Source organism: Pagrus major, chromosome 9 (assembly GCF_040436345.1).
Source record: "Pagrus major chromosome 9, Pma_NU_1.0".
Taxonomy (NCBI): domain Eukaryota; kingdom Metazoa; phylum Chordata; class Actinopteri; order Spariformes; family Sparidae; genus Pagrus; species Pagrus major.
Window position 1 is genome coordinate 16102898 of NC_133223.1, and position 24661 is coordinate 16127558.

The window sequence follows — 24661 nt, forward strand, 5'->3', positions numbered from 1 at the left end:
TATGCCCCTAATATAACCAATAAATCATTCAAACAATCTCTATTATGTCATATTAGATAATATAGTTGAGAGGAGGGCCATATGCTTCTTCATAGAGGCCTTAATATAATCTATTTAAAACTTTAATGATTCATATAATTTTACTTTTACTTTACATAATAAAATATTGTATACACAAGGCAAGTTTTTTTTTCTTTCACAGCAGTTCACATTGGTTTGTTAAACCCATGTCTCTTATGTATGGCTTTAAAATCAATAATCAGGACAAAATAACAACAGTTTATTTGTCGAGCAGTGTTTTCAGTGAGTGAGTTAGTGTGTTTATAATAGCAGACATGGTGGCAGAGTGATGTGTCAATGCATTCACACTTTGGTCACTGGGGGAGCTTCCCGAAGCCACCTCAGCAGCTTTCAGCAGACACACGTAGTTCATGACGACCTCATCCACCTTGGCTACCACCGAGCGGCGCTCACTCTCCCTGCTCAGGCCTTCCACGAGTGACATGCAGGCTTGCGTCAGGCAGCAGAGTGTGTGGAAGCTGTGCGTCAGAGTGAGCAGTAACTCCTCTGGGCTGCCATACTCCGCGGCCATCTGACTGCAGGCGCTGCTCAGCACCTTGGCCTGCATTAAGAGCAGCTGGGAGAACGCATCCATGTCGGCCTCGTTCACCTCCTGTCTCTCACCTCTGCACGAGTGACAGACGCTGGAACGCAACACGCTGGCTATCTCTAAGGCATCCTTCCGTGCAAGTGCAAAGCCTGTGTGAAGGCTGTAGGTTTTTCCCTTCATGGAATTGACACGAGCTAGCCTTGCTTTAAGGCTCGTGTCATTCACCACCGTGTGACTCTGCTCAGCTTTACAGTCAGCTTTCGTGTTTTCCCTGCGACTGAAAGAAACCGAGCTGACAGAGAACAGAGCGTGTGAGGGAATCTCTCTGTTTTCATCAGCGTTTGTCTTTCTCCGCAGGAAACAGTCACTGAACGGTCCACGGCACCTCCACGTACCTGCATCCAGCCTCGGTGCTGGGGACAGCAAGAGGGAGGGTCCTCTTAGCAGCTTTCTATCAGATGAACTAGACGCGACTGAACCCTGGGACAAGCTTTTGGGCAAGGTTTTGGCAGAGAATATCCTCTGTACTTTTGGGGGATTTTGAGACTGGAAATTCTGACCGCGACTCCTCCCACTAAGTGTGGCTTTGGTCTTATCTATCAGTGCTTCTAAGCTCCTGGAACCTGGCATTATGGTGCTCCAGCTTCTCCTGAGCAACGGGACCCTGCGTGGCTTCCTGAGGCTGCCTGATGTAGGGTCGCATGAAGATCCACTTGAAGGGAATGCCAGGGCGTGTGGGTCGGGCTCGGGGCTGGCATGTGTTAGCCCGGCGGGCTCTGTGCTACTTCTTAATGATGATGGTGACATGGTTGTGGTGGTGGTCTCAGTACAGAGAGCTAAAGATGACTCTTCCCCAACCTTCTTCAGCTGTGTGCAAGCTACACTAGGGGTAGTAGGAGAACAAAGGGAACTGTTAAGCATCACAGCACATATTCATCTACAATAAACTGTTTCATACTAACAACACTTATATACCTGCATTTGCATAATTGTAAAAAATATATTTTAATTCCTTAACTCTGTGTTTTTCAGTTCTGGTCCTCAGGGCCCGCCTGCCCTGCATGTTTTAGATGTTTTCCTGCTCCAACCCACCAGACTCAAATGATTAGCTTGTCATCAAGCTCTGCTGAAGGCATTCATTTGAATCAGTTGTGTTGGGAGCAGGGAAACATCGAAAACATTCAGGGCAGGGGGGCCCGGGCCCAGGACCAGGATTGAAACCATTATCTTAATTTCTAAAGGCTCAAATGGAAAGAAAAAGTGACATTTAAAGAAATCTCCCAATTTCAGTTACATAAGGGCAGGAATATATTTTGAAGTAATGGTTCCCAATATTTTTGGCCCGTTAAAACATCAGTGTGTACTTCCGAACCCTTGTCACAGATTGTTTTGTTCAAATGGTTTCTAAGAGGCGTGAAGGGATAAGGTCTAATACAATATTTTAGTTTATAGCAATATACCTGCAAATCCTAATGACATTATGATCAACCTCAGCTGTGCTGTGTTTAGATCCAGTTAGCAAATGTTATCATGCTAACATTCTACACTTGGATGGTAAACATGGTAAACATTTCACCTACTTAACATCAGCATGTTAGAATTGTCATTGTGAGCATCCGGGTGTTAGCATTTAGTTGAAAGTACTGCTGTGCCTAAAGGCGCCATGCTATTGTTCCTAAGGCCCATTATTCCCAAACTCAAGTAGTTTGAAAAATGTCCCACTGGACGTATTTTTTTCCAACAGCCCTTATTTTTAAGCAAACTAGTTGGGTTCAATGAAGTCTCCCAAGTTGGCATATGACAATGTCCACTATTAAATATTGCAATTGACCATATTCACATGGCGGCCATTTTCCTCTGCCACCACGCTCAAGGTGGGAAGCACAAATGTCATACTGTTGTGTTCCAGGTTGCAAGTCTTATAACCGTAGACAATCTGACACATTGTTATCTTCAAAGCTTTCTGAATGATCATCAATAGAAAAGACAATGGAAAGTCAAGATCCGACAGGACGTCAGGCCATATCTCGAAGTAAACAACATATTTGATAACCTTTTAGCTTCAATTAGACAACAGCTAACCTTAACATTCAACCACTTCCTAGTTATGATGTTATTGTGTCATGGCGTTAGATGATCCGATAGGAAAGGAGTAAATTAATTCTAAAATATCAATGCACATCTTGGACACGTTTATTTAAGGCTGGAAGTGAATCGCACTGGAGGTAATCAAACAGTAACATTAGCTAGGGAGTGGTTGAATGCTAATATTAGCTAATGGGTTATCAAGTCCCTCCAGATTTTCACTATCCATCATCTTTTCAGTTGCTGATCAATCGGGAAGCGGTAAAACGATATCAATTTGTCAGATTCCTTACCTTTGAACAACACAACAGTATCCCAGCATTCAAGATTCTCACCCTGAGCGTGACATCAGGAGAAAATGGCAGCTGTGTGGTCTATGGAGGAGGGCAGTTAGAGGTTGCTGAAAAAACTGTCTCCCTTCTCCAGCAAAGGTAGTCAGATCAACTCTCAGATCCCTGCCTGGAGGGCGTCCGACATACATCCCCGTGCCGGGTTTAAAAGCGCCTTCATCGCCGCACCACATGTCTTTAACTAAGCTGTGTTCAGCCTCAGAAGCTTGAAACCAAGTTAGTTCAGCTATACTGAGGTAGCTGCCTTACTGCAACTCTGAGGGGACACACTACTTTTTAGTGTTCTCTGGTGGGATCTCTTGATACATTGAGGTGAGTAACATCAGTATATGTCTTTTGTTCCTTTCATGCACTCACACAGACACAGATAAAGAGAGCACCCTCCTGTTTAGTTTTACCTGTGGTTTCTTTAATCTTGGGCATTCTGTGACTGCCGTCCCGTGTAATCGTGAACCCGGGCTCAGCACTGGTGGCTGCATGGATCTTCCTCAGCAGGGTGGGGTCCATGGGATGGCCAACCTTCCCCTGGCTGGTGGGCCCAGAAGCTCTCTCCTCAGCTGTTACATAACTCAGCCCCTTGAGCGAAGACTCGGACAGTACATGCATATTGTCTGTGGCACAAAGGGGAGAATCCATGGGAGTGACACAGCTGCTGCTGCCTGTGCTACAACCGGCGTCAATAGAGGAACACTGTGAGCTTTGGAGAGAATGAACGCCTTCACTCTGTATCGACGACATGCGCTTGCTCACGTGGTATTCATACAACCGCGTGACGTCTTGCTCGGATGGCGGGATCTTAATTTGCTGCTGCTGATTATCTTGTGAAGCGGCGTCTCCCTCTGCAGAGACGGGCCCTTTGGACGGCGAGCGCAGGTTTAAGTGTTGGCTTCTTTCATCTGAGTCCTGTTTCTCTCCCTTTACGGTCAACCTGTCTGCGTGGGAAGCCTGTGAGTCATTCACACAATCTGGAGGGAGATTTTCTGCCATTTTGTTTCCAGGCACTCTCTGCTGCCATTTCTGATGCCTGTCTTTCAAGTGAGTTCGCCCCAGATCGAGTTGATTCATGTAATAGGAATCTCTCACAGTGAACGCGTTATACTTCCCAACAAGGTGAGGGGGCTCCTCTTTGGCCGATTCGTGAGGCGTCACATGAGATCTGTCGGAGGATTCACAGGTATCTCCTTGGATTCCTTGCTTCCCTCTCTGCCTGCTCATTACTGAGCCCATGTGCATCTTAGTGAAGTATTCGCTCACCGATTTTATTTCCATCGTCTCCGGCTCCATCTCACCACCATCTGAGTGAAAAATCTGGGAGGAGGCGACGGCTGATTTTGCCTCCTCCTCCTGATGCTCCTGTGGATTGTACTGCATAGCTGCCGCACCGCCATCACTAGTCGCGGTGACCTCTGTCTTGTCTTCACTCACGGCGTGGTACCCCTCTGTCATGGCTACATGCATCCTCAGGTGGTTCTCAGAGTGTCTCTGAGCAGTGGCTAGCTCGGAGCTCTCCGTCATCTCGGAGGAATTTGTCTCGTTGCCAGAATCTGAGGACTCGGGGCTAAACGCTCGTGATATTTCTACACCTGTGTGCCACAGAAAGACAAACATCTCATTAATAACTTAATCTTAGACAAATCAAAAATATCACAGATTAGGGTGAATGATTACTTTGGAATAACACAGAACTTAAATTAGCATGCTGTGATGACTATCTTAATGGATTTGCTTTCATTTTTCTGTATTAGCAACATACCCCCTGATATCGTGCAGTGTGCAATTGTGATAACCAACAAAAATGATCCACAAAACAATAACAAATCATGACAAAATGAATGACCCTTTGATGAACACAACTGTTTGTATGCGCAAATGAATGAAGAAATACTCGCACAAATGGAAACATAGAACAAAATGGGCTTTATTGAAAAAGAAAAATCAACAACAACAAATCAAAAGTGAATGGCTGGAACATGTACGGTGTTAATGGATGAACGTTACAATAGTGAAAGGAGAACCTGTGCTACTCTCGGACTGTGCTGGACTCTGTTCCTCAGACGCAGCAAGGGCCTCGAGTGCCTGTAAGGTGGACACCACTGCATCGTTCAGCGGCTCTCCATGGCCCTGTGCCCTGTGGGTGGGCACTGAATCTATGAGAGACACTGGGATATCATTGCGGGCCGCCTGGGGCCGACCCCCAGCCCCTTGCTGCTGCTCCTCCTCGTCTGAGCTGTCCCTGAAGCCGGGAGGAGGAGCAGCGATGGCCAGGTTAAGAGAGTGCAGCAGTACGTCATTGTCCTCCTCGTCATTCCCCTCCGGTGGGGGAGGGAGGGAGGTCAAGTCAATGATGTCATCGCTGGACCCTGAGAGCGAGAGCAGCATAGGCTTGTCAATGTCACTCATCACCATGTCCTCCTCGCAGCTGATGTCATCCTCATCCTCTGCGTCATCTGTCGTCTCGGCGTAGCAGATGTCGTGCAGCAGCGGCTCCTCGATGCACTCGGTAGGACCAAAGATTTTGGTGGAGTACTGATACCCGTCGCCATCTTCTATGGCATCCATCATCTTATAGTCCTCCTCAAGACGCCTGTACATGGGGCTGTGATTGTCTAGAATCTCTGGGCCCTCATCCATCAGTCGCTGGTAGCCCAGATTCTGGGGGTTTACACTGTCTAAGGGGGGATCTCCAAAAATGAAGGAGACCTTTGCACTCCTGGAAGAGTCTTGGGGTTTGGTTCTCGGGATGTTGAGGTAAGTTTGGGAGCAAGGGATTCTGCAGCACTCCACTCTCTCCGCCATGTGCATCGAGTGGGCCTGGTGGATCTCAGTCACGTAGACCGGCTGGCCTTCATATCTCCCGTGGTCGAGGTATTCACACTCCTGATCAGAATAGTCTTGGCTGCACCTCTGGTTGTTTCTGTCTTCACATCCTTTATTGGGTGTGCTGTATGTGCACTCGATGGCCTGGTAGTTCTGCTTTACTCTCGCAGCATGGCCTGCAAAGAGGAACCAAAATTGAAACATTTAAACACAACACTTTTCTGATGAGTCATTTTGTGATCTTTTCAGTTCAGACGTACTTGTTTCCAGGCTGTCTGTCTTTTTGGCCACGTTGAAGATTGAGCGCCGGGAATCCACCAGTAATCTATAGTAGCCAGCAGTCAAACAGGCCAGATTCATTGCATCAACAGACTCCATTAAGAGAGTGATGGGCTGTGAAAGAGGCAGATAAGCAGATGACAATGGGCGCAAAGTAAATGGGAGAGCTGGGCTGTAGAATGAGGTTATAATGACTGCAGAACAGACTTAATGTTGTCGGGTAAAACCATAGAAAACAATCACAAACCCTGTCAGCACATGCTTATTTGTAATAGAAAGGTTTATTAACCTTTACGTCCAGAACGTGTAATTCCACTCTGACCCTGTTCTCATCCTCTGTGTACATCTCAATGCGGTTGACGTGACTGAAATCAGCCAGAAGGGCTACTAGGTTTGTTTTGGTGTTAATCACATGGCTGATGCCGTATTTGGGCCCAACCAGCAGCGTCACCTCTGTGTGCTTCTCGCCTTGCTGCAAAGAGGAAGAGAGAATCAGCGCACGTATCACCTTCCGAAATGAACAGCATGTGACTCGCCATATTTTTGCTGCATAAACGGCAAGATGGCTTCACTCACAATTAGTGTGGATTTAAACACCCGTCCTCCGTACAGCCTCAAGTCACTGAGATACTTCAGATAATGAACTTTTGCCTGCAAGGCGGTCAGCTGGAAGAGAGAGGAAACAAGAGATATAGGATGAAATATAAGTTTAAATGTGGCATTTAACTGAGGTGCAACATCAGATTTTATTTTGAAACTGAACTGGCCACTAGGTGGTAGTCAAGAGTCCATTCACATGTAGTGCAAGGCAAAGAGGACGAGATAGAGAGAGAGAGAAAAAAAAGGAAGCAGCAGCACGCTCTACCTTTTTACCAGGTGGCACCAGGTTCTGGTTGGTTTTGAGGATGTGAGTGAGGGCTTTTTTGATGTTCTTCTCTTTCATGCTAGAGAGCACAGCAGGAGGCAGGAACAATGCCAGACCCCACTCCTTCCTGCAGAAGCACAATTCATATAGATTAGAGAAGGTCAGTCAGGCGCTATGATAAACGGTCGAGTCATCATTCTCCGCCGGCGATCAATTTACTTCACCCACAAGTGGTGCATTGATTCACTGACGGGGTACAATCAAAATCATTCACTAACCAGCAGGGATGTATCTTCTGGCACCGAAGTAGAACAATAAAAGTGGGACTGTTATTGTTTTATTGTTTAACAGCATTCTGGACTCAGTAGTATCCTCTACACCTGGGAACAAATGACTTCCAGCCCACATGGCAAAATGTGAAATCCAGTCTACTTACTCAATATACTTGAGGGAAACTTTCTGGGAGTGCTTGGTATTGATGGTTAGAATATACATTTGCAGGGCAGCCAGATGGAGGGCTGTGTCGTATTTCAGCTCTGACCCAAATCTCTCCAATACCACATCGTTACAGCTCTGGAGGAGCCGGAGAAGGAGAGGAAAGGAGGAGGTTACACTGGAGCTACTCTTCTTGTCAAGAAATTCAAGACAACACTCTTACAGCAACCATGCGTTTGTTTAAGTTGTTATTATCGAGTAAATCTAGAGCAGGTCCTATTTAAAAAACTTACATTATAACCTATACTGTTTGTTTTATCATCATCTGCTGATATTCACCTGAACATAGAGGTACTCAAATGCTACTGCGTCTCTCCTAAGCAGGTCCACAGGATCCTTTGGGACAAAAGTGATGCGAAAAAAGCACTTCATCTTGTGTGACCCTGGCCTCTGTGTCACCTAGACCACAAGTCGGAAGATAAGATGGCACCCATTAGTCAAATGTCTTCTAACAAGTCATTGCAAAAAAATTTGTTTCCAGATAAACAAGGACAGTACATGAACTAAAATCCCGGGATCTCTCAGGAGTAATATAGAATACTGAGCGAATATTGATTCATCGCTTTCTTGTTCAATATCACTCTCATATCTGTCAGTTAAAGATAAAATAATCCAACATTTCTGCATTTAAATTACAACACCTTTGTTACATAAATTGTTGAGTTGTATTACACTATCATAAATGTTTCAAACAATGTTTACACCCAAAGAAATCCATTATTTTATTCACGGTAACAGTGCATTTAATTTGCTCGCCTGTTGCTATAATTTCCAGGGAAACATCACATGAGGAAATCAGTGAACAGGAACAAAACCAAACTTTAAAGGAGACACATTATGCTTATTTTTTCCTAGTTTTATAACACACTGAGGGAAAGGAACGACATGAAAAAGCATCATAGGTCTCCTTTAAAACATTACCTAGTCCATGAACACATCAGACATATTTTCATCAGCAATGGTGGTTATTTAATAATGAAGACAACAACTCCCATGATCCTGTGCTATTTCATGAAATCATCAAATTATGTCTTTAGTTTTATTGTTTTGATTGAGGGACCCCTAGCAGCAGTAATGACATACTGTGTGTTTATATATGTAGCTGGAGGCATGAGACGGTTAGCCTAGCCTAGCAAAAAGACGGAAAACAGGGAGAAACAGCTAGCCTGGCTCTGATCCACCTAGCAGCACATCTAAAGATCACACATTAAAGGAGCTGTATGTAACAATTAGTAGTAATTTACATGTATTAATCACTTTTTTATTGGTCATATGTCATACCTTCCCTGTCTCTCTCAGTTGACTATACAAGCCTGTGGATGGTTTGTTTAAGTTGTTTAATGCTGCTAGACTTTGGATTTCTTTGTGAAGGACTCAGGTCAGATTTTCTGCAACAGTCCAAAGGATGTGACGTTATGTACGTTCTCGAGTGCCTCGTCTCAGTGCCTCTTGTTGCTTCGCTAACAGAAAGCAACAGCAGCTAATGTTTCACAGAGCCACTTAAAGTGTAGAAACAAGAAGTAGTGGTTTTCTTAAGGGACTATTTCAAGGACCCTCTTAACGTTTGGCAAGAAAGCGAATATTTCCCCAAAACTATTCCATTAAAATCTTCCATGTATAACCTGTCATACTGATAACTACAGTTTTGCTCCTGTTGGACTATGGATTGAATACAATAATACTTTACTGTACCCTGAAGACAAGGGTGTTATCCTCCATCTGTTTTGCCATCAAGTCTATTATTTAACTCTTTCCTGTTTAGCTACGCCCCAGAGAGCTGTCTCACCTGAGTTAGCATCTCCTGCTCATGCAGGAGCATGAGTTTGCTGGCAGTTCCCTCAGCTCTGTGCTCCAGCATCAGAGAGAAGTGCTCGATGCTCTTAATGGATAGCTTTTCTTGCAGGGTCAAGATGACATCCTTTCACACAGACAAAGTTGTGGTTAATACAATCTGAGAAGCGTGCAGATGCAGCAGCCTGCTCATGCTCAGCTCAATGCCACGACCATAAATCATTTTCACGGCTGAACACACACACACAAAAACGTGACTAATACAGAACATGCGATCAGAATTTCAACTAAGAAAGGAAATGTGTAGTGCTGACCAAGTATTTCCCACGCCACAGTTAATTAGGTTTAAAATGATTTTGTATGAATCATAATCTAAATTCAGATAAGGCCAGAGTAGAGAGGGGAGTTTATAATGTACAGTGCAACTGTGAACAACATTCAACATTTAAAGTGAACAGCACTTTAGATTACATAACTGCATTTCATAGCGTAGCAAAGTTCTTTCATGGTACCTACCTTAATGGATGTGTTGCTGTCGAATTTAAATGATTTAGTCTGCCCGTTCTCCAGGTACACCTTCAGAACATTTGGCATAAAAAGAAGAGAGTTGTCCTTCACCGTTTCCTGAGGATGGAATGAGAGGTATTGATCAACAAATCTGTTTCGTCCTAATTGAAAGGTGTTTATATACTGTTGTTAAAATGCACTGGAGTCGGGTTTGAAAAGTCTGCAATTAGAGGACCCCTGCTAGAAAATGATTGCCCATTCAAGAGCTCAAGATGAAAGTGGAAGACACTTATCTGCTTTCTTGCTGGGATGATAGGACTGATACCACCCTCATGTCTGTACTGTAATCACGAAGCTGCAGCCACTAGACGCTTAGCTTAGCATAGAGTCATTTTTACACACAGACAATATATAACATGTTAATTAGTGACATTTTAAAGGTACTGGTAGGCAGATTTTTTTCCTGCTTCCAGTCTTGAAGCTAAGATAAGATCTCTTGACTAGCATACGGCAGATATGGATACTATGTGGTATTGATTTTCTTATCAAACTCAAGGTTCAAGCTGCAAGGTTCAAGATCGTTTATTTGTCATTATTAATCACAGGGTTGCCAAAGTCCTCCATGTTACACATAGATAGAACATATATACATTTATTTAGGCAATAAACATATACTATATTGAAACAAGCTTACATCCAGGAAATAATTCTGTTGTGCATTTGTCTAAATTTGTGTCAGGTAAATTAGTGTATTTCCCAAAATGTCAAACTATTTCTTTAAACATGAATGTGACTTATAGGGTGCTGCAGGAATGAGTCCTAAAACCTGGAAATAAGTTCATATTTTTGTATTTCCGTTCCCCTTGTCTCAAAGTCAATGGGTTTTTAAATGCATTTTTGGTTAAATGTCTGAAATAAGGTCTGTTGTTAACACAGGCTGACACAAGTTATTTTCATGATTTGTTCTACGACATTAAACGCACTAGTAAGTACCCTAATTGTGAATTTCAAAGTGTTTACGTATCTTTAAAAAGGCAGTTGCTAACAAGTGGCTAAATGAGGCCACATAGGTTTTTGGGGACATCATCTACTCACTAGTCAAAACTAACAAGCTACTAAGAAGGTTTGTCAGCCAATACTATAATGCTCTTGATGATTCGAACAACAGCGATAGTGTGACATGAACACAATGGGGGGAGATGTATGTTATCAACACCACCTTTAAAGTAGAGTGTGTATAGTATAATGCAGTAGGATGTTTAGTGAGGCTGTTGTGAAGTCATGCGATCGCAATGTAGTACGTTTACACTTGGCTTTTACCTTTTAGCTTTTCAAAAATCATAAAAGTGGTGTTCATCTGTGACGATTACCTTGCTGAACAAAAGAATCATAAACTTCTGTTTGCCACAGAGCTTATTTTCTGCATTAATCCAAAATCCAATTTACAAATCCCATCGGCCTATTGTCAAGTGAACCAGCTTTCAAAGCCTTAAAAAATACGTCATCCCTGCCACTCTTTACTGTGATTCCTTTTTACCTTTTCATCTAATTTCCGTGGCATGTTTTGAGCAAAAGTAGTTGTGAAAGTAATACAAAGTAACACAATGATGCATCTGCCTCAGTAATCACTGTCTGGTTTTATGTGTGATGCTGTCCTTCTTGCTCAGTGGATATGACTCCCTGATAGTCTTTTAAATTTGTGGTTGCTCTCTAAAAAACCTCTTCTCTTCTGTGTGACACATCCGACAAATCAGGGAAGCTCTCTCCGTGAGAGGCACACGCTCTCTATTTCATCCCAGCGATGGTAGTGTGATGAAAAGAAATAAGCAGAGGAGGTGTATCTCTTGCTCATGCGTGTCTTCATTTTACAGTTAGCGATTTCTAATATTTTCTCTCTTCTCTGTGCCAGCTTTTATAGTTCAAGTCTGCTGCTGCCTCTTGCTCAGAACCTCGATGTGTACTCAATGAATCAGTGTCCAGTGTGACTTACGGGGACCTGGCCATTGATGATGACCTCCTCAGCGAAGCGCACTTTAACAGGATTAGTCTTTAACTTGGCCTTTTTGGCTGCGCTGATGAATGCCGATTTGGGCGACTTTTGAAGGGAAAGAAGAAAGAGAGAGAGAGAGAGAGAAAAAGAGTTTAAAGGACGATCAGTTAGTGTAAAGATGAGACATGCATGTTTTCAGCTTCACACAATTCAAGGACATGTTCCCTTTTGAAAACATGGCAACATCCCATGTCTCCACTCCGTGCCGATGCAATTGAGGTGGCTCTGTGTAAGGGCACAAGAGGGAGGACACCCTCACTGCCGGTGTGTCACTGGGGCTGCAAAGAAAACGAATAGTAAATGGAAGCAATTACAGGCTGGATTATAAGACCTGCTTGGCCCTCTGAGTATTGTAGAATAATACTCCCGTGTTTTTCTGCAAATCACATCCTTATTCAAGTTAAGCCACTTGTTAAGTGGCTGTTTTTTAAAGACTCAACACTCATCATGCTGAGCCTCTGAAACACTTTGAACAAAATGATTAATGAAATGCACGATGAATGGATGTATTCACACAGTACATTTTCACATTTTAGGAAGTGTTGTGTGCTATAAAACTCTTTAATTACTGTCACGGTTTTCATCACAAGACATTTATTTTGTTTTCAAGGTGCAACAGATACTTTATTTAATGCTTTTAAAACTTTTCAAGATCGTTTTTAACCGAATTTAGGTATGTAGTTTATATCAGATAGGAGGTATAATTTTTATGTATGACTATGGTTATTAGAGTGAGTTAAGTTAACGTGCATTGTGCCAACAAGTCTAAAGTAAAAGACAGTATTAGGTTCAGCATTAGGTTTAAAGATTAGTAACATCAGAAATTTGGAATTTCAAGAGGAAGATCTTGACTCAGTTTGACAAAGAGAAATAAAAAGATGGATACATGAAATTAGATAAAAGGTTTGTAGCAATCAAGACCTCACATATTCAACTTTAAGACTATGTAATGACCATTAATGCCTCATAATTCTTGAATTGAAGACATTTTAAATGAGACAAATTATGCTAATTTTCAGGTTCATAATTTTATTTTGGGTTACTACTACAATAGGTTTACATGCTTTAATGCACCCAAACACATCAGTTTCCTCATACTGTCCAGTGCTGCAGCACTGTATCCCCCCTCTGTCTGAAACACACACTGTTTTAGCTCCTGACTCTTTAAGGCCCCTCCTCCTGAATACCCACTCTCCTCTGATTGGCCGGCTCACACATGCCTGACCCAGCATCGCTAACAACAACAGAGCAGCTGTGCTAAATCAATTCTTACGTGCCAATTTAGCTTCAAGGCATAAATTATGCAAATGTGTGACATGGTGACGTAGTGTGATGTCACAAAGTCACAGGATTAAAGGTGGGACTACTGACGAGGCTTTTCAAGAGCAGTGTTTTCTGTGGGAGAGAGGAGCTTCTGTTGGTGTGGACTTTGACCTTTCTATAACACACTGAAGGAAAGGAAAAGAAAAAAAAAGCATAATATGTCTCCTTTAAGACTTAATACAGACCTGCAGACATCCTGGTTTTCTGTGAGCATGCATCGATGATTTGTCTATTTTTGGAGGGGATTCAAGCATAATTCCATTCCCACCGACTGATTATGTGAGCTGTAAACAAAGCCTGAATATATGCTCATGGCACTGTGTACACCACCATCTGGTGCTCTGTTACTGGTGGTAAATGTTGATGTGGCAGGTTCATCTGTGGTCTTGCGAGGATCTGACGCTACAACATGAGAAGCCCGGGAAAGACTGCAGCCATTGGACTCCCTTTGAGTTAGCAGGGCTCTAACACTCTGATATAGTGCCAGCGCAAACATATGGCATGATTAATGACTTGCTTTCATAGAGGCGACAAAAAGATCAGCTCCACAAACACACAAAGAGCGTACTGGGATGAGCTCAATTTCATTCATAGAGGATGGAGAAACTTACCGGGTACGGCTGAACAACGGTCAACAATATGGACTCCTTGCAGCTCCTGCAAGACACAAAAATATTTTTAACGATTAAAGATTCATTTTCAACTCTAATAAAAAAAAAGAAAAGAAACAAAAGATGTGGTGAGGGAAATCTGGAAATATGTCTTGTTATTTTTGAGACACCATAGTGGACGGTAGCAGGAGGAACATTGTGTCCCAGTGATGCTCCTGGCGGCCCTGTCCTGCCTCCATAGTGCAGAGTTTTTACTGCAGAGACTGAGCTCATTCAAGGCCACAGGAGCGGTGAAGGAGTGGCCACATGGGCACTTTTCCCTGTGCTAATGTACTGTTTACAGACTGCCGCACAGGTCATATGAGGACCAAACGCTCACAGCCAGCCACTCAGCTGTGTCAGTGATATTAATCAAATGAGACGCATGAAGAAACATCAACACCAGCATACAGCTAAGTCACGGTGAATGGAGCAGGTGGCTACAAAAATATCCACCTAAAATAGATGGTTTCATAACAACATAGTGAATAAAAACACAAAAATATAAAAACAAAATTAAATAAAAAAAACCCCAAACAAAATAAAGTGAGGGACTAGTTCCAGTGCTTAAAATATTCAGCGCCCTTGGAAATTTTATGTATTATTGTTTAACAGCACTGAATCATGGGGGATTTAAAGGGATTTAAACTACGTAGTTTTGAAAACTCAGCGAGGTAACATTCAAATAAAATATTACATGTATTTATCAAATAAACATGTATATATCAAATATTTATTTGATATATTTCCACAACTCAATAAACAAGCTGTCTTCAGGGGACAATAAATGCCCCAGGACGCTGTTTGAAGCTAGAAAGGTCGATACTTGGAAGGTTCCTGCAAATATAAGCAAAGTAAAACAGTAAGAAATTGTGCTTGTATATTCAGTTTATTCAAATGCGAATGAGTGAACATATTTCTTTTCCCCCCAAAACTACACAGTGCACCTTTAATGTGCCTTTTTTGACACTCACTTTTTTGTATCTATCCCCTGACTTTTCCATCACCTTTTTACAGAGTGGCATAGAGTGGCCCTTTGTTGTCGTGGTGTACTTCACAATACTGACTCACAAAAGAAAAGCTAGACCTTCCAGATACAGATACATTGACTTTAATACACACAGATGATGTTAAACTTATATTTATGTTTAAATATATATTTTGAACATTAATATAGCAGCAAACAAGTATTTGATATGTAAAGATATAGTATGTATGTATCTGCTCAAGCAGATAACTGTTCTTTGTTTTGGTAGTCACTCCGGCTGTTAGTGTAAATGTAAGCCTACCACGTTAGTGCATGTGAGTCTGTCCCTCAAATTGTCTAAACAGTACACTAAATTTTGTTTCTGAAAACATTTGAGATGATAAATAGGCTATACAGTAACATAATCTTGATTCATATTTACTTATTTACTTCTAGAATAGGTTTACATGCTTTAATGCTCCAAAAACACATCAGTTTTCTCATACTGTCCAGTGCTGCAGCACTGTGTTCCCTGAAACGCTCTGTTTTAGCTCCTGTCTCTTTAAGGCCCGCCCCCCTCCAGAATACCCAGTATACCTTCTTTGATTGGTCAGTTCACACACGCCTGAGCTAGCACCGCTCACAACATCAGAGCAGTTCAATTCTTACGTGCCAAACTGGCTGATAGGCATAAATTATGCAAATGTGTGACTTTGTCATGGAATTAAAGGTGGGACTAATGATAAGGCGTTTCAGGAGCAGTGCTTTCTGTGGGAGAGAGGAGCTTCTGTTTGATGTGGACTTTAACATTCAAGATCTTTTGCATGCACACTTTCAACAGTGTGTATTTTAAATTTTTTTCCCCTGAACTTTATGGAGTGAAAGACACGCTTTTGTTCTTGTCCGATATGCTGGTGCGATATCTAGAGGCATTGAGCGTTGTGTATTTTATCTTTATATAATAATGTGACTTCTTAAACAAACTGGCTGCATGGGTGATTATTTCTCATACGAAAACCAATGCAAACATGTATTTTTTATTATATTTGTGATTAAGATCATTTTGTACAGATCAATCAATCAATCAATCAAGTCTTTTTCTGTTGATCGGTGTCAAAAAAGCCACATTAAATCGACTTTGGTTCCATGTTGTAAGACGATAAAACATAATAACTTCCAGGGAGTGTGAATCATTTTTCTAGCACTGCACAATTATAGACAACAGGTTTAACAGCAGGCAAATGGCATCTCACCTTAGTGTGTTGTCATACCTGACAAGGTCAATAACCCTCTCCCTGGGTGCTGAACTGACTGGCTCATCATTAATCATGATGATCTCGTCCCCTGGGATCAGCTTCCCTTCTGATGGGCCCCCTGCCGACACACAATAAACAAGAGTTAAGTGGTACAAACTGCGCACAGTCGTGCCATTTTTCTTGATGTTCTTGCTTTCCTGTCTTTTAGCTCAAGGCTCTAATGAATGCTTACTCACTGAGTGCTGTTAAAATCAATGAATCATCGACGTAAGCCGCAGAGTGAGCGGGTTTCCCTCTCTCCCTTCTGGCTACATTTGAGGTGGGTTACACCTCCTTCAGGGATTGTGTTGATAATGGCCATGAAACGAGTGAGTCACTGTTGTACGTATGAGAGCTCACCGTACAGCTGGGCCACTTTACCTGGTGTTACTGAGCGGACCACCACAGGTTTCTCACTGCCAGCCACAAATCCAAAGCCAAGCACTGGGTCTCGTCTCATCTCCACCTTCCGGGGCGCTGGTGGCACAAACTTGTCCCCTTCCAGACGAACCTCCTCCAGGGAGCTGCTCTGGGAGACGTGGCTGTAAGAGGAAAAAAACAAACAATATTTCCTGTTTCTGTCATCCCTGCTAGATGATTTTGTTTCAGTATGAAACACTGGTCTTGTGTTGCAAAACCACCATCAGTGTTTCCAGGAAAATGTTACATTTTCACAAATTTCCACGTGTTTGCTGTACTGAAAATGTCTACAGTCATTAAACCCCCACCAACTGATTTGATTTTGAGTAAACTGTCGGGAACATAAAAAGAAATATGTAGTCATTTTGCATCTAAAATTACTAGTTGATTAATCAGCAGAAATGTGTTTAGCAACTTTTTGGATTTTACTGACATTTTGAATTTGTTCCCAGTGAGATATTGTATAGTTTACATGGTGACTTTGCTGTTGTAAACATTACTGTAGAAACAACATTTAATTATATTTAAAATTTAAATCAATTATTTTCCTACTGTGATTTTATTCTTAGAGAATATTAGTGAAAAAAAAACAATAAGAGATTATATTTTTGGCCTCACACACATAGATGAGCTAAACAAACAAAAAAAAATTAATCACATGTTGATGACGGTTCTCAGTCATCCAGCTTATGGTAAATCTAGGTGCTGTATCGTAGGCAACTGGACTTGTTTCAGTTTCTTGAAGACGTTTCACCTCTCATCCAAGAGGCTTCGTCAGTTCTAACTAACTGGAGGAGTTGGCAGGCTTTTTAAACTCTGTGTGGGAGTGTTCTTACAGAGTCGTTAAGGACATGTGTGAGCTCTGTGTTTCTCAAGGTAGCCATGAGCTAAATAATAATTTCCTTTATCATCTATTTATCTCTAAATGGGAACATAATTTACACAACAAACATCATGCTGTTTTGAAAAATGCTTGAAAGTAGCGATTGAGACCATAAACTCACTAGGAAACCGTTCACTGTGGTAATAATTCCAATTAGAAATAGGATAATTTTCCCATAAGCTTACATACAATTGGAACCGGGGGTAGCCCCCTGCTGGCTGTTAGAAGGAATGCCAATTTAATGCACTTCCCTGGGAGCTGCAAAAAAGTAAAAAAAAAGTGTTTTATGAGGTCACAGTGACTTTGACCTATGACCTTTGGCCACTAAATTCTAACCAGTCCAAGTGGACATTTGGGACTTTGAAGAAAGTCCCTCAAGGTACTGTTGAGATATCGCATTCACAAGAATGGTTTGGATGGGTGGACGGAGGTATGCATGTACAGACGGACGGTGCCTCCTGCCACGACATAACAACAAGTGAACGTTAGTTGCAGTGCTAATTTCAAAATATGAATGCTGATCATATTGAAGAGACTGACAAGTGATGCTCAGACTGGTGAAAGCTGTTAAAAAAATGTCAGTAAAGGTGGCAGTAATAAATGTAACTGCTAACTGTGCAGAGTCTAAATCCTCTAAATGTCTGGAGACAAGATGCCAGATGATATTGTTTTGAAATAAGGAGCGATGCTGCAAAAATAGAACATGTGGGCGATGGTAATCAAGCTCCAATGTTTGTATTCTCACATTGCAGCTATCCACTGTGTGTTTCACCAAGAGGCAGTTACAGGTTTCTGTAGTACTCACACTGTTATATGTGTCACAGAATAGGCTAATAAAGATGCAGGGCAGGTATGCTGTGGAGTGTCATGCTGTTGAAACCTCCCGACTGCCCGAGTTTAAGATTTGCTATCTCGATGACAGTGAGAACCTGACCTCGATAGCTGGCAGCAAACCTAGACTGTACAGTTAGAACCTAATGTACCCTGATCTACGCAGTTTCCTTCGTCCAGGCAATGCAGTTATTATTGCTTTAGACATGCAAAAACTGTATGTAGCTTTCACATATCGTGTCATCAGAGTTTATACAGTGTTTCTCTACCCTCTCTGACTGCATAAGCAGCAGCAGAGGCAGCACCGTATGGTGCCAACAGTGTTGGTTAATTAAAGCCGTGGGCAGACAGTGTGTAATTCACAGTTATTCTTGACACATGTACTGTTCACCACTAAATACTAACAATTAATCTTTCACGGCACAAAGACACAGTGAGATCTGTCAATCGCAAATCCAATACTATGAAAAAAAGAACAACGGCAACAAGATGTTCAAAGTGAGATTTTTGTCAGCTGATATTTTCGAGGAGGATTCAGCGATTCTTTCCCAGAGCTGCAAACCAGAAAAAACCTGAACATGTGGTCTGTCATTAGGATGTAAAATGGAGCCGCTAGACAGACAGGAGATAAAGGGGGGTGGAAAGAATGGCTGTATCAGATTTTTTTCAACCTCTATCTGAACTAAAAGTGAACCCACTCTTCTTTGATGCCCTCACATTCACCTTTACAGACTTAAAATAGAGATTTTATATACATACATCAAATGCTCAGCCCTAACCGGTCCGTAAACATTGACTTTACAAGCCAGTTCTAGCAAAACGGGGTCCTTATTGTTGGGCCACAGCATGTAGCTAAAGCTACAATAATCTATAGGAGATAAAAACAAGTTTTGTCGTCTCCTCTCAGCTGAAGGTCGAAACATTTTCAGGGCTGCTGTTCTCTTTAATTTGAGGAACTATTACTGCACCGTCTTCGCGAAGGTTTCTCTAAATTAAGACTTTTTAAATAAATCCAACTGCTTCCTATTACAAGGACGATGCTGTTGTCCCTCCTCCCACTCCCTTGTTTTGCTCTGTATGCTTTTGTCATGTAAAAGGGAGAAAAAATGAGTAAGAGACCTTTGTGGCAGTAATACATCTGCAGTAAGACTAAACGTGTGCATTGCTTAGAAAGTAGCAAAAACACCTTCATGGAAGAGCTTGTCTCTTTTATCAGAAGGAAATGTGTCTGTGTGTTGTTCGAGAAACCAGCAGATAATGTGCAAAATATGCTGCAGATGCTGGTAATTAAACAAATGGCACTAAAGTGTTGTGTTACTGATTATATTGAAATGATAATACAAGCTAATATATTATAAACTGCGTGACTTTTATGCAGAGGCAATAATAAATGTATTAAGATATTATCCTCTTTGTTTCAATTAAAAATTACATAACCACAAGGCATCCGCTGAGTTGAGGAACACATTTATATTGAGGTGTAATGAAAAGATAAAGTCAGCGTCCTCTCTCTTTCTCTTTCCTGCATACAAATTTAGGTAAAGAACCACAAGAAATCAAACAAATTAAAACTACAATTCCACATATTTAAATTGGGACACTCAACATGCTTCAACTACTTTTGTTTTTAACTGTACATAGATCAGTCTTAGTGCTTGCAAATTGTACGCCAATATTGTAAAAGTAAGTAAGGGAAGGCTTTTAAAAATGGCTACCAAGCAGCTAAAGGCACACATTAACCGCCTTTCAAGTGTTTTAATCACTTGATCTATTAGTCACTAAATGTGGGCGATTTGCCCAGATAACTTTGTGTATCATCACAACAACAGCTCACAAAATGCTTAATCATTCTTACACCAACACAAGTACACACTGATTGATAGATTCAAATACACGCACCCATTGTGTCTCACTTAAAATTAAAATGTGAAAAAACATTACATACTTATTTTTTAAATATTATATTACTTTACTTATATCAGCGGAAAAGGTATATGAGAGGAAGACAAGATGTAAGAGTAACAAAAAGTTCATTGATTAATAAGTGTCTGGTTTCTGTGTGGTTCAGTGGTATCGGCAGGCAGAGAGCCTGGCGATGGTATGTGCAAAGCCCACAGTAACAAAACTGAAAAGATGGAGGTGGAATCGAAAATAATGAGGTGAGTGGGTTGTCCCTGTACTATACCTGAGGTGATCTACAGAGAAACACTCAATCTTAAAAATAAGATTGCATCCATTGCATTCACGTTACAACACTGCTGTTGATTGAATCATCTGCCCAGTGGTTGTCAGTTTGTGCACTCGCCAACATTGCTAACGTTAGCTAGAAAATGCTAGCTAAAGTTGCTGACCTTTTTTCACAAACTGGCAACTACCAAGACTGTTGATCACTGACAAAACACAGCTACCATGAGATACCAACGGAGTTATACTATCATCTGACAAACCTTGTTAGAAGCTGGAACCAACTGTCAGAATTCTTACACAGAGATGAAAAAAACAATCATTTTGGACCCAACAAAGTTTTTAAAATAATTAATTCATAATCACAGTAATGACCTTTAAATAAAAAACAAGCATTATTTGACTAACTTAATTATTTAAGGTCCTTATAGGTCCTATATATGTATATTTGTGTGTCTTTTGACTTTATTTTTCTCATATAAGATATATATATATAACATTATAGGGATTTTCAACATAACATAGGAAAGTAGGCAAAATATTCCTAACACACCCAGTCCGGAAATGTGGGACAGCATAAACACAATATATTTTTATTGTATAATTTAGAAAGTGTTTTCTAAATATATCTGTAAAATATTATAAATAACCATTCATGTTAGTGAATATTTTCATGGCACACTCGAACCTCCATACAAAAGAGTCAGATAGCATTTATCCTTTATCTCTGTTTCCCTTACAATGTCTTTAAATATAATAAAGTTTATTGTAATGCCTCTTAAAGTGACACGTTTTGTTCTCAACCTCGTCACACCAACAATAAAACAAGGAATTGGTTTCATAGTATTTTGACAGTCATTATGCAGCAGCTCATAACACCAACAATAACTGCATTGTGAGCTCTTTCGCTTCACATTTCTCAGATACATTTACTTTTGTGTTCTGCATCAGTTTTATTTCTCATCTCAACAGATTGTGCACAAATCAAAACCATATGGACCTGTGCATTCAGGAAGAGCGCTGTCTCCTCCCCTCCAAGGCCACCTGCTAAACATGGCTGGATTCCCATTGTGCAGACAGCCATGCATCTAATGGCCCCTAATCATACTCATTAGCTGCGAGTGTAGCACCACAACGCTCTACACGGCAATCAGAAGGCGCACTGTGAGCTATAAGGTTAACAAGATGAAGGAAAATGAGCTGGGAGACTGTCACTGTTCAAAGACTATTTTCATAAAGCATGTTTTGGAAAAAGTGGCTTGAGCTCATTACTAAAAGCAATATCCTGCTACTCTCACTGTGAATTTGCTCTGACACGGCTCACAGTTTGTTGGTGCTGAGGCGGTTATATTTGTCCTGTTTTTCAAATTATGCAATCACAGCCAGTGTGTATTGGCATAATGTTTTTTTTTTCTGCTGTGTCACTCCTCCTTTTAGGGGACTGGCAACTGTGAATTTTCTAAACCTCCTATATGGAACCTAACTTTGTCTATTAAATGTGATAAATGCTTTGACTGGGTTGATTAAAGTACTTGTGCTGCCAACCAGTCTCATTTCAGTCTCTGTTGAATCTGTCATTTTGAGGAATCTGTTGAAGAATCCTCCATAATGCAGTCGCAGCACTCTCCAAACTACATCACATCTATGTTAAATACCGTGAGTCACACTGTAAATATTAAATGACTACTGCCTTATTCATGTGCTCCCGTCACGCAGGCTAGACATGTGTTCCACTGAGAGATACGACAATTTAGCATCGGCCCCCCGTAGCCTTGACAAACTCAGATGGCCACGGACAATCACAGACACAGACATTTGTTTATTCATGAGTGTTACTCAAATCTAAAAAAAAAAAAAAGAAGAAGAAGAAGCTAAAACTGGAACCATAACAGCCTCCGTGATCTGCCTCATCCAGGCACACTCTGCATCCAGGCACTTTCACTGCTCCTCACTTCTTATATAACTCCTCTGACATCACGCTTCTCATGCTATAACCCATGTGTGACAAGTGCCTCACCTCATATTCCACAAAGCATGCAAATGTACAGATTTTCTAACGTTACAAAGATGCATCTAGGATGCAAAAACTGCGATGCATGTCTTTTAATTATAATGAATATTTGGATTAGAAGAATTGACAACATTGTGAACAAATAAAAGGAGCAACAATTTTCCAAAATCAGTCACAATCTGGTATGCACAGGGGTTCATAAATGCAGCAATATTTTTAGATCTAGTGTGAATTCATGTTGCACGTCTCTGGTGTGCAAAACAGAGCAAAGAGCAGCCGCATCAACAGCACAGATGAAACAAGCAACACACTCACTTGTTGGAACATGTGCACACAAACATATAAAGAGCCAGTGGAGAGTTTCTTTTTACCTGCCTGCGCAGATATCCAAGAGTGCCAATTACCGAGGATCAATTATAGCACTACAGCCCGGCATCCTCTGAGGGAAGTGCAGACTCTCAGATTAAAACAAAGTCCCCGCACAGGTGAATTTCTTCATCAGCGGCAGCACCGCATCGTGCATACTCTCCAAAGCCCTCTCCTTGCGTTTTGGGAGACGGCACGAGGAGTGTGGTGGGTGCGTGAGAGTGCGAGAGAGAGTGAGAGGAGGCAGGGGCAGAGTGTGCGCAGCAGTGGAGGGAACAGAGAATCAGTATTCTGAATGCACAGATGGAGACAGTGTGGAGGCAGTGACGTGGCTGGAATAATCACAGGTTGGCAGAGCATCTGAAACATCTGGGACAGCAGAGAGCTCCCCCTCTGTTTCTTTAAACACAGGGCACTTACTTGATGTAGCAGTCACGCCCCTCTCTACTGGTGCCCATGTCCCAGCCATTGGGGGGTCCCTGCGAAGAGCTCCAGGTCCCTGACGGGGGCGGCCAGCCGGAGGATTTGGTCCTGTGGCTGCAAGAGATTTTCAACATAAATCAACTTTATATCATAATGTGTATTTTTAGTAAAAAATCTTCTTGCATAACACCTGTAGTATCAAGCCGCAAGGATATCTGGAAATCTAGTTAATCTAATCTTTCAAAAAATAAAACTTGTCATATAAAATAATAATAGAAATAGCTGATGTGAAGCGATTCAACCCGAGTGATAAGAGAGCGATTCCAGTGTGACAAACAATGTTCCATAGCCACACAGTTCACTCAGTGAATACAAATCAAATTAATTACGTAAGCTAGACACACAGGCGGAGTTGTCATGCCTCACTCTTACGCTTTGAGAGCCATGAAATTGCTATTATTTCTAGATGTCAGCACGTTCTTTAGTAAAAGAAAGCCCAGAGGAACTCTCTTATAAAGTGGTTATTCGATTTGCATAATGCCATGAAGATTTGATCAAGTTTATCACAGAATACAACCAGCTATGACCATCTTTTCACACAAAAAAACAATTATTGTAGGCTTTTGTATGCAAGACTGCGCCTGGCTAAATCTCAATTTCAGCTGATTTTTCTGATTTTACCAACAAAACACAATTCTGCATGCAACAATCCCCCCCACTGTGCTACAAGTTGGCAGAGTGCAGGTATTTAGAAGAACTGTAATTGGTTAAAATGTTTTCATCTCTCTTTTTGTCTGCACCCCAGCACCCACCCCCTCTATCCTCGTCCTTCCTTTATCTCTGTCTTTGTGTCTGCACACTGGTGATGCTATGAAAGCGGTGGCAGTAAGTTATGTCACTTCAAAGGCTTGTCTGCCGTGTAACAGGGCTCTTCGCATTCATTATTCAAAGCTCCTCTTTCTTCCCCTCTAAATGTTTCCCCAGTTACTGTACTGGCGATAATAAATTGTGTGCAGGGTGTGTGCTTGTATCTGTGTGTGTCTTCATGTGGGTGTGCCTGTGAGCACAGTCTGCATTGGCGCACGTGCCCATTTCATGAGATATGAATAAAATACTGTCAACACAAGCCGAGAGAAAGAAAATATTGTAAAGCGAGAGTTGGCTACAAAATGAAGTACATCCTAGGGTCACTTCAGCTAATTAACAAAACACACCTACTACTACTGGGTGCATTAAACCATAATTAATTCATCCTTACTGTAGCTGAACATGGTGTTTTTCTTTTGTGCACTACATTTTTTAGTCAACACAGGAAGCATTGTGATTTCTTTTCCAATACAGTGCTGCGTTTGGGGGATATTAGCGTTTCCACACAGATATGGATTTATTTGACCCACAGTACATTAGCTGGGAGCAGGCCTCGAGTATGGTGTATATTTAGAACACATTTCCTGCAGCT

The 24661-nt window shown here is 41.6% G+C and overlaps 1 protein-coding gene across 1 annotated transcript in view; it reads right to left on the reverse strand.

Moving 5' to 3' along the window:
* Positions 1-280: 280 nt before the first annotated feature.
* Positions 281-24661, reverse strand: part of frmpd4 (FERM and PDZ domain containing 4) — a 31753-nt gene continuing 7372 nt past the window's right edge. Inside the window, exons 2-17 of the mRNA XM_073473942.1 lie at positions 23200-23316; positions 16466-16626; positions 16061-16163; positions 13784-13829; positions 11790-11894; positions 9809-9916; positions 9288-9419; positions 7781-7900; positions 7443-7579; positions 7007-7133; positions 6718-6807; positions 6431-6613; positions 6123-6255; positions 5061-6038; positions 3444-4628; positions 281-1488 (exon numbers count right to left, since the gene is read on the reverse strand). Of these exons, the coding sequence (XP_073330043.1) occupies positions 281-1488; positions 3444-4628; positions 5061-6038; positions 6123-6255; positions 6431-6613; positions 6718-6807; positions 7007-7133; positions 7443-7579; positions 7781-7900; positions 9288-9419; positions 9809-9916; positions 11790-11894; positions 13784-13829; positions 16061-16163; positions 16466-16626; positions 23200-23316 (4933 nt within the window). The remainder of the gene's footprint in view (positions 1489-3443; positions 4629-5060; positions 6039-6122; positions 6256-6430; positions 6614-6717; positions 6808-7006; positions 7134-7442; positions 7580-7780; positions 7901-9287; positions 9420-9808; positions 9917-11789; positions 11895-13783; positions 13830-16060; positions 16164-16465; positions 16627-23199; positions 23317-24661) is intronic.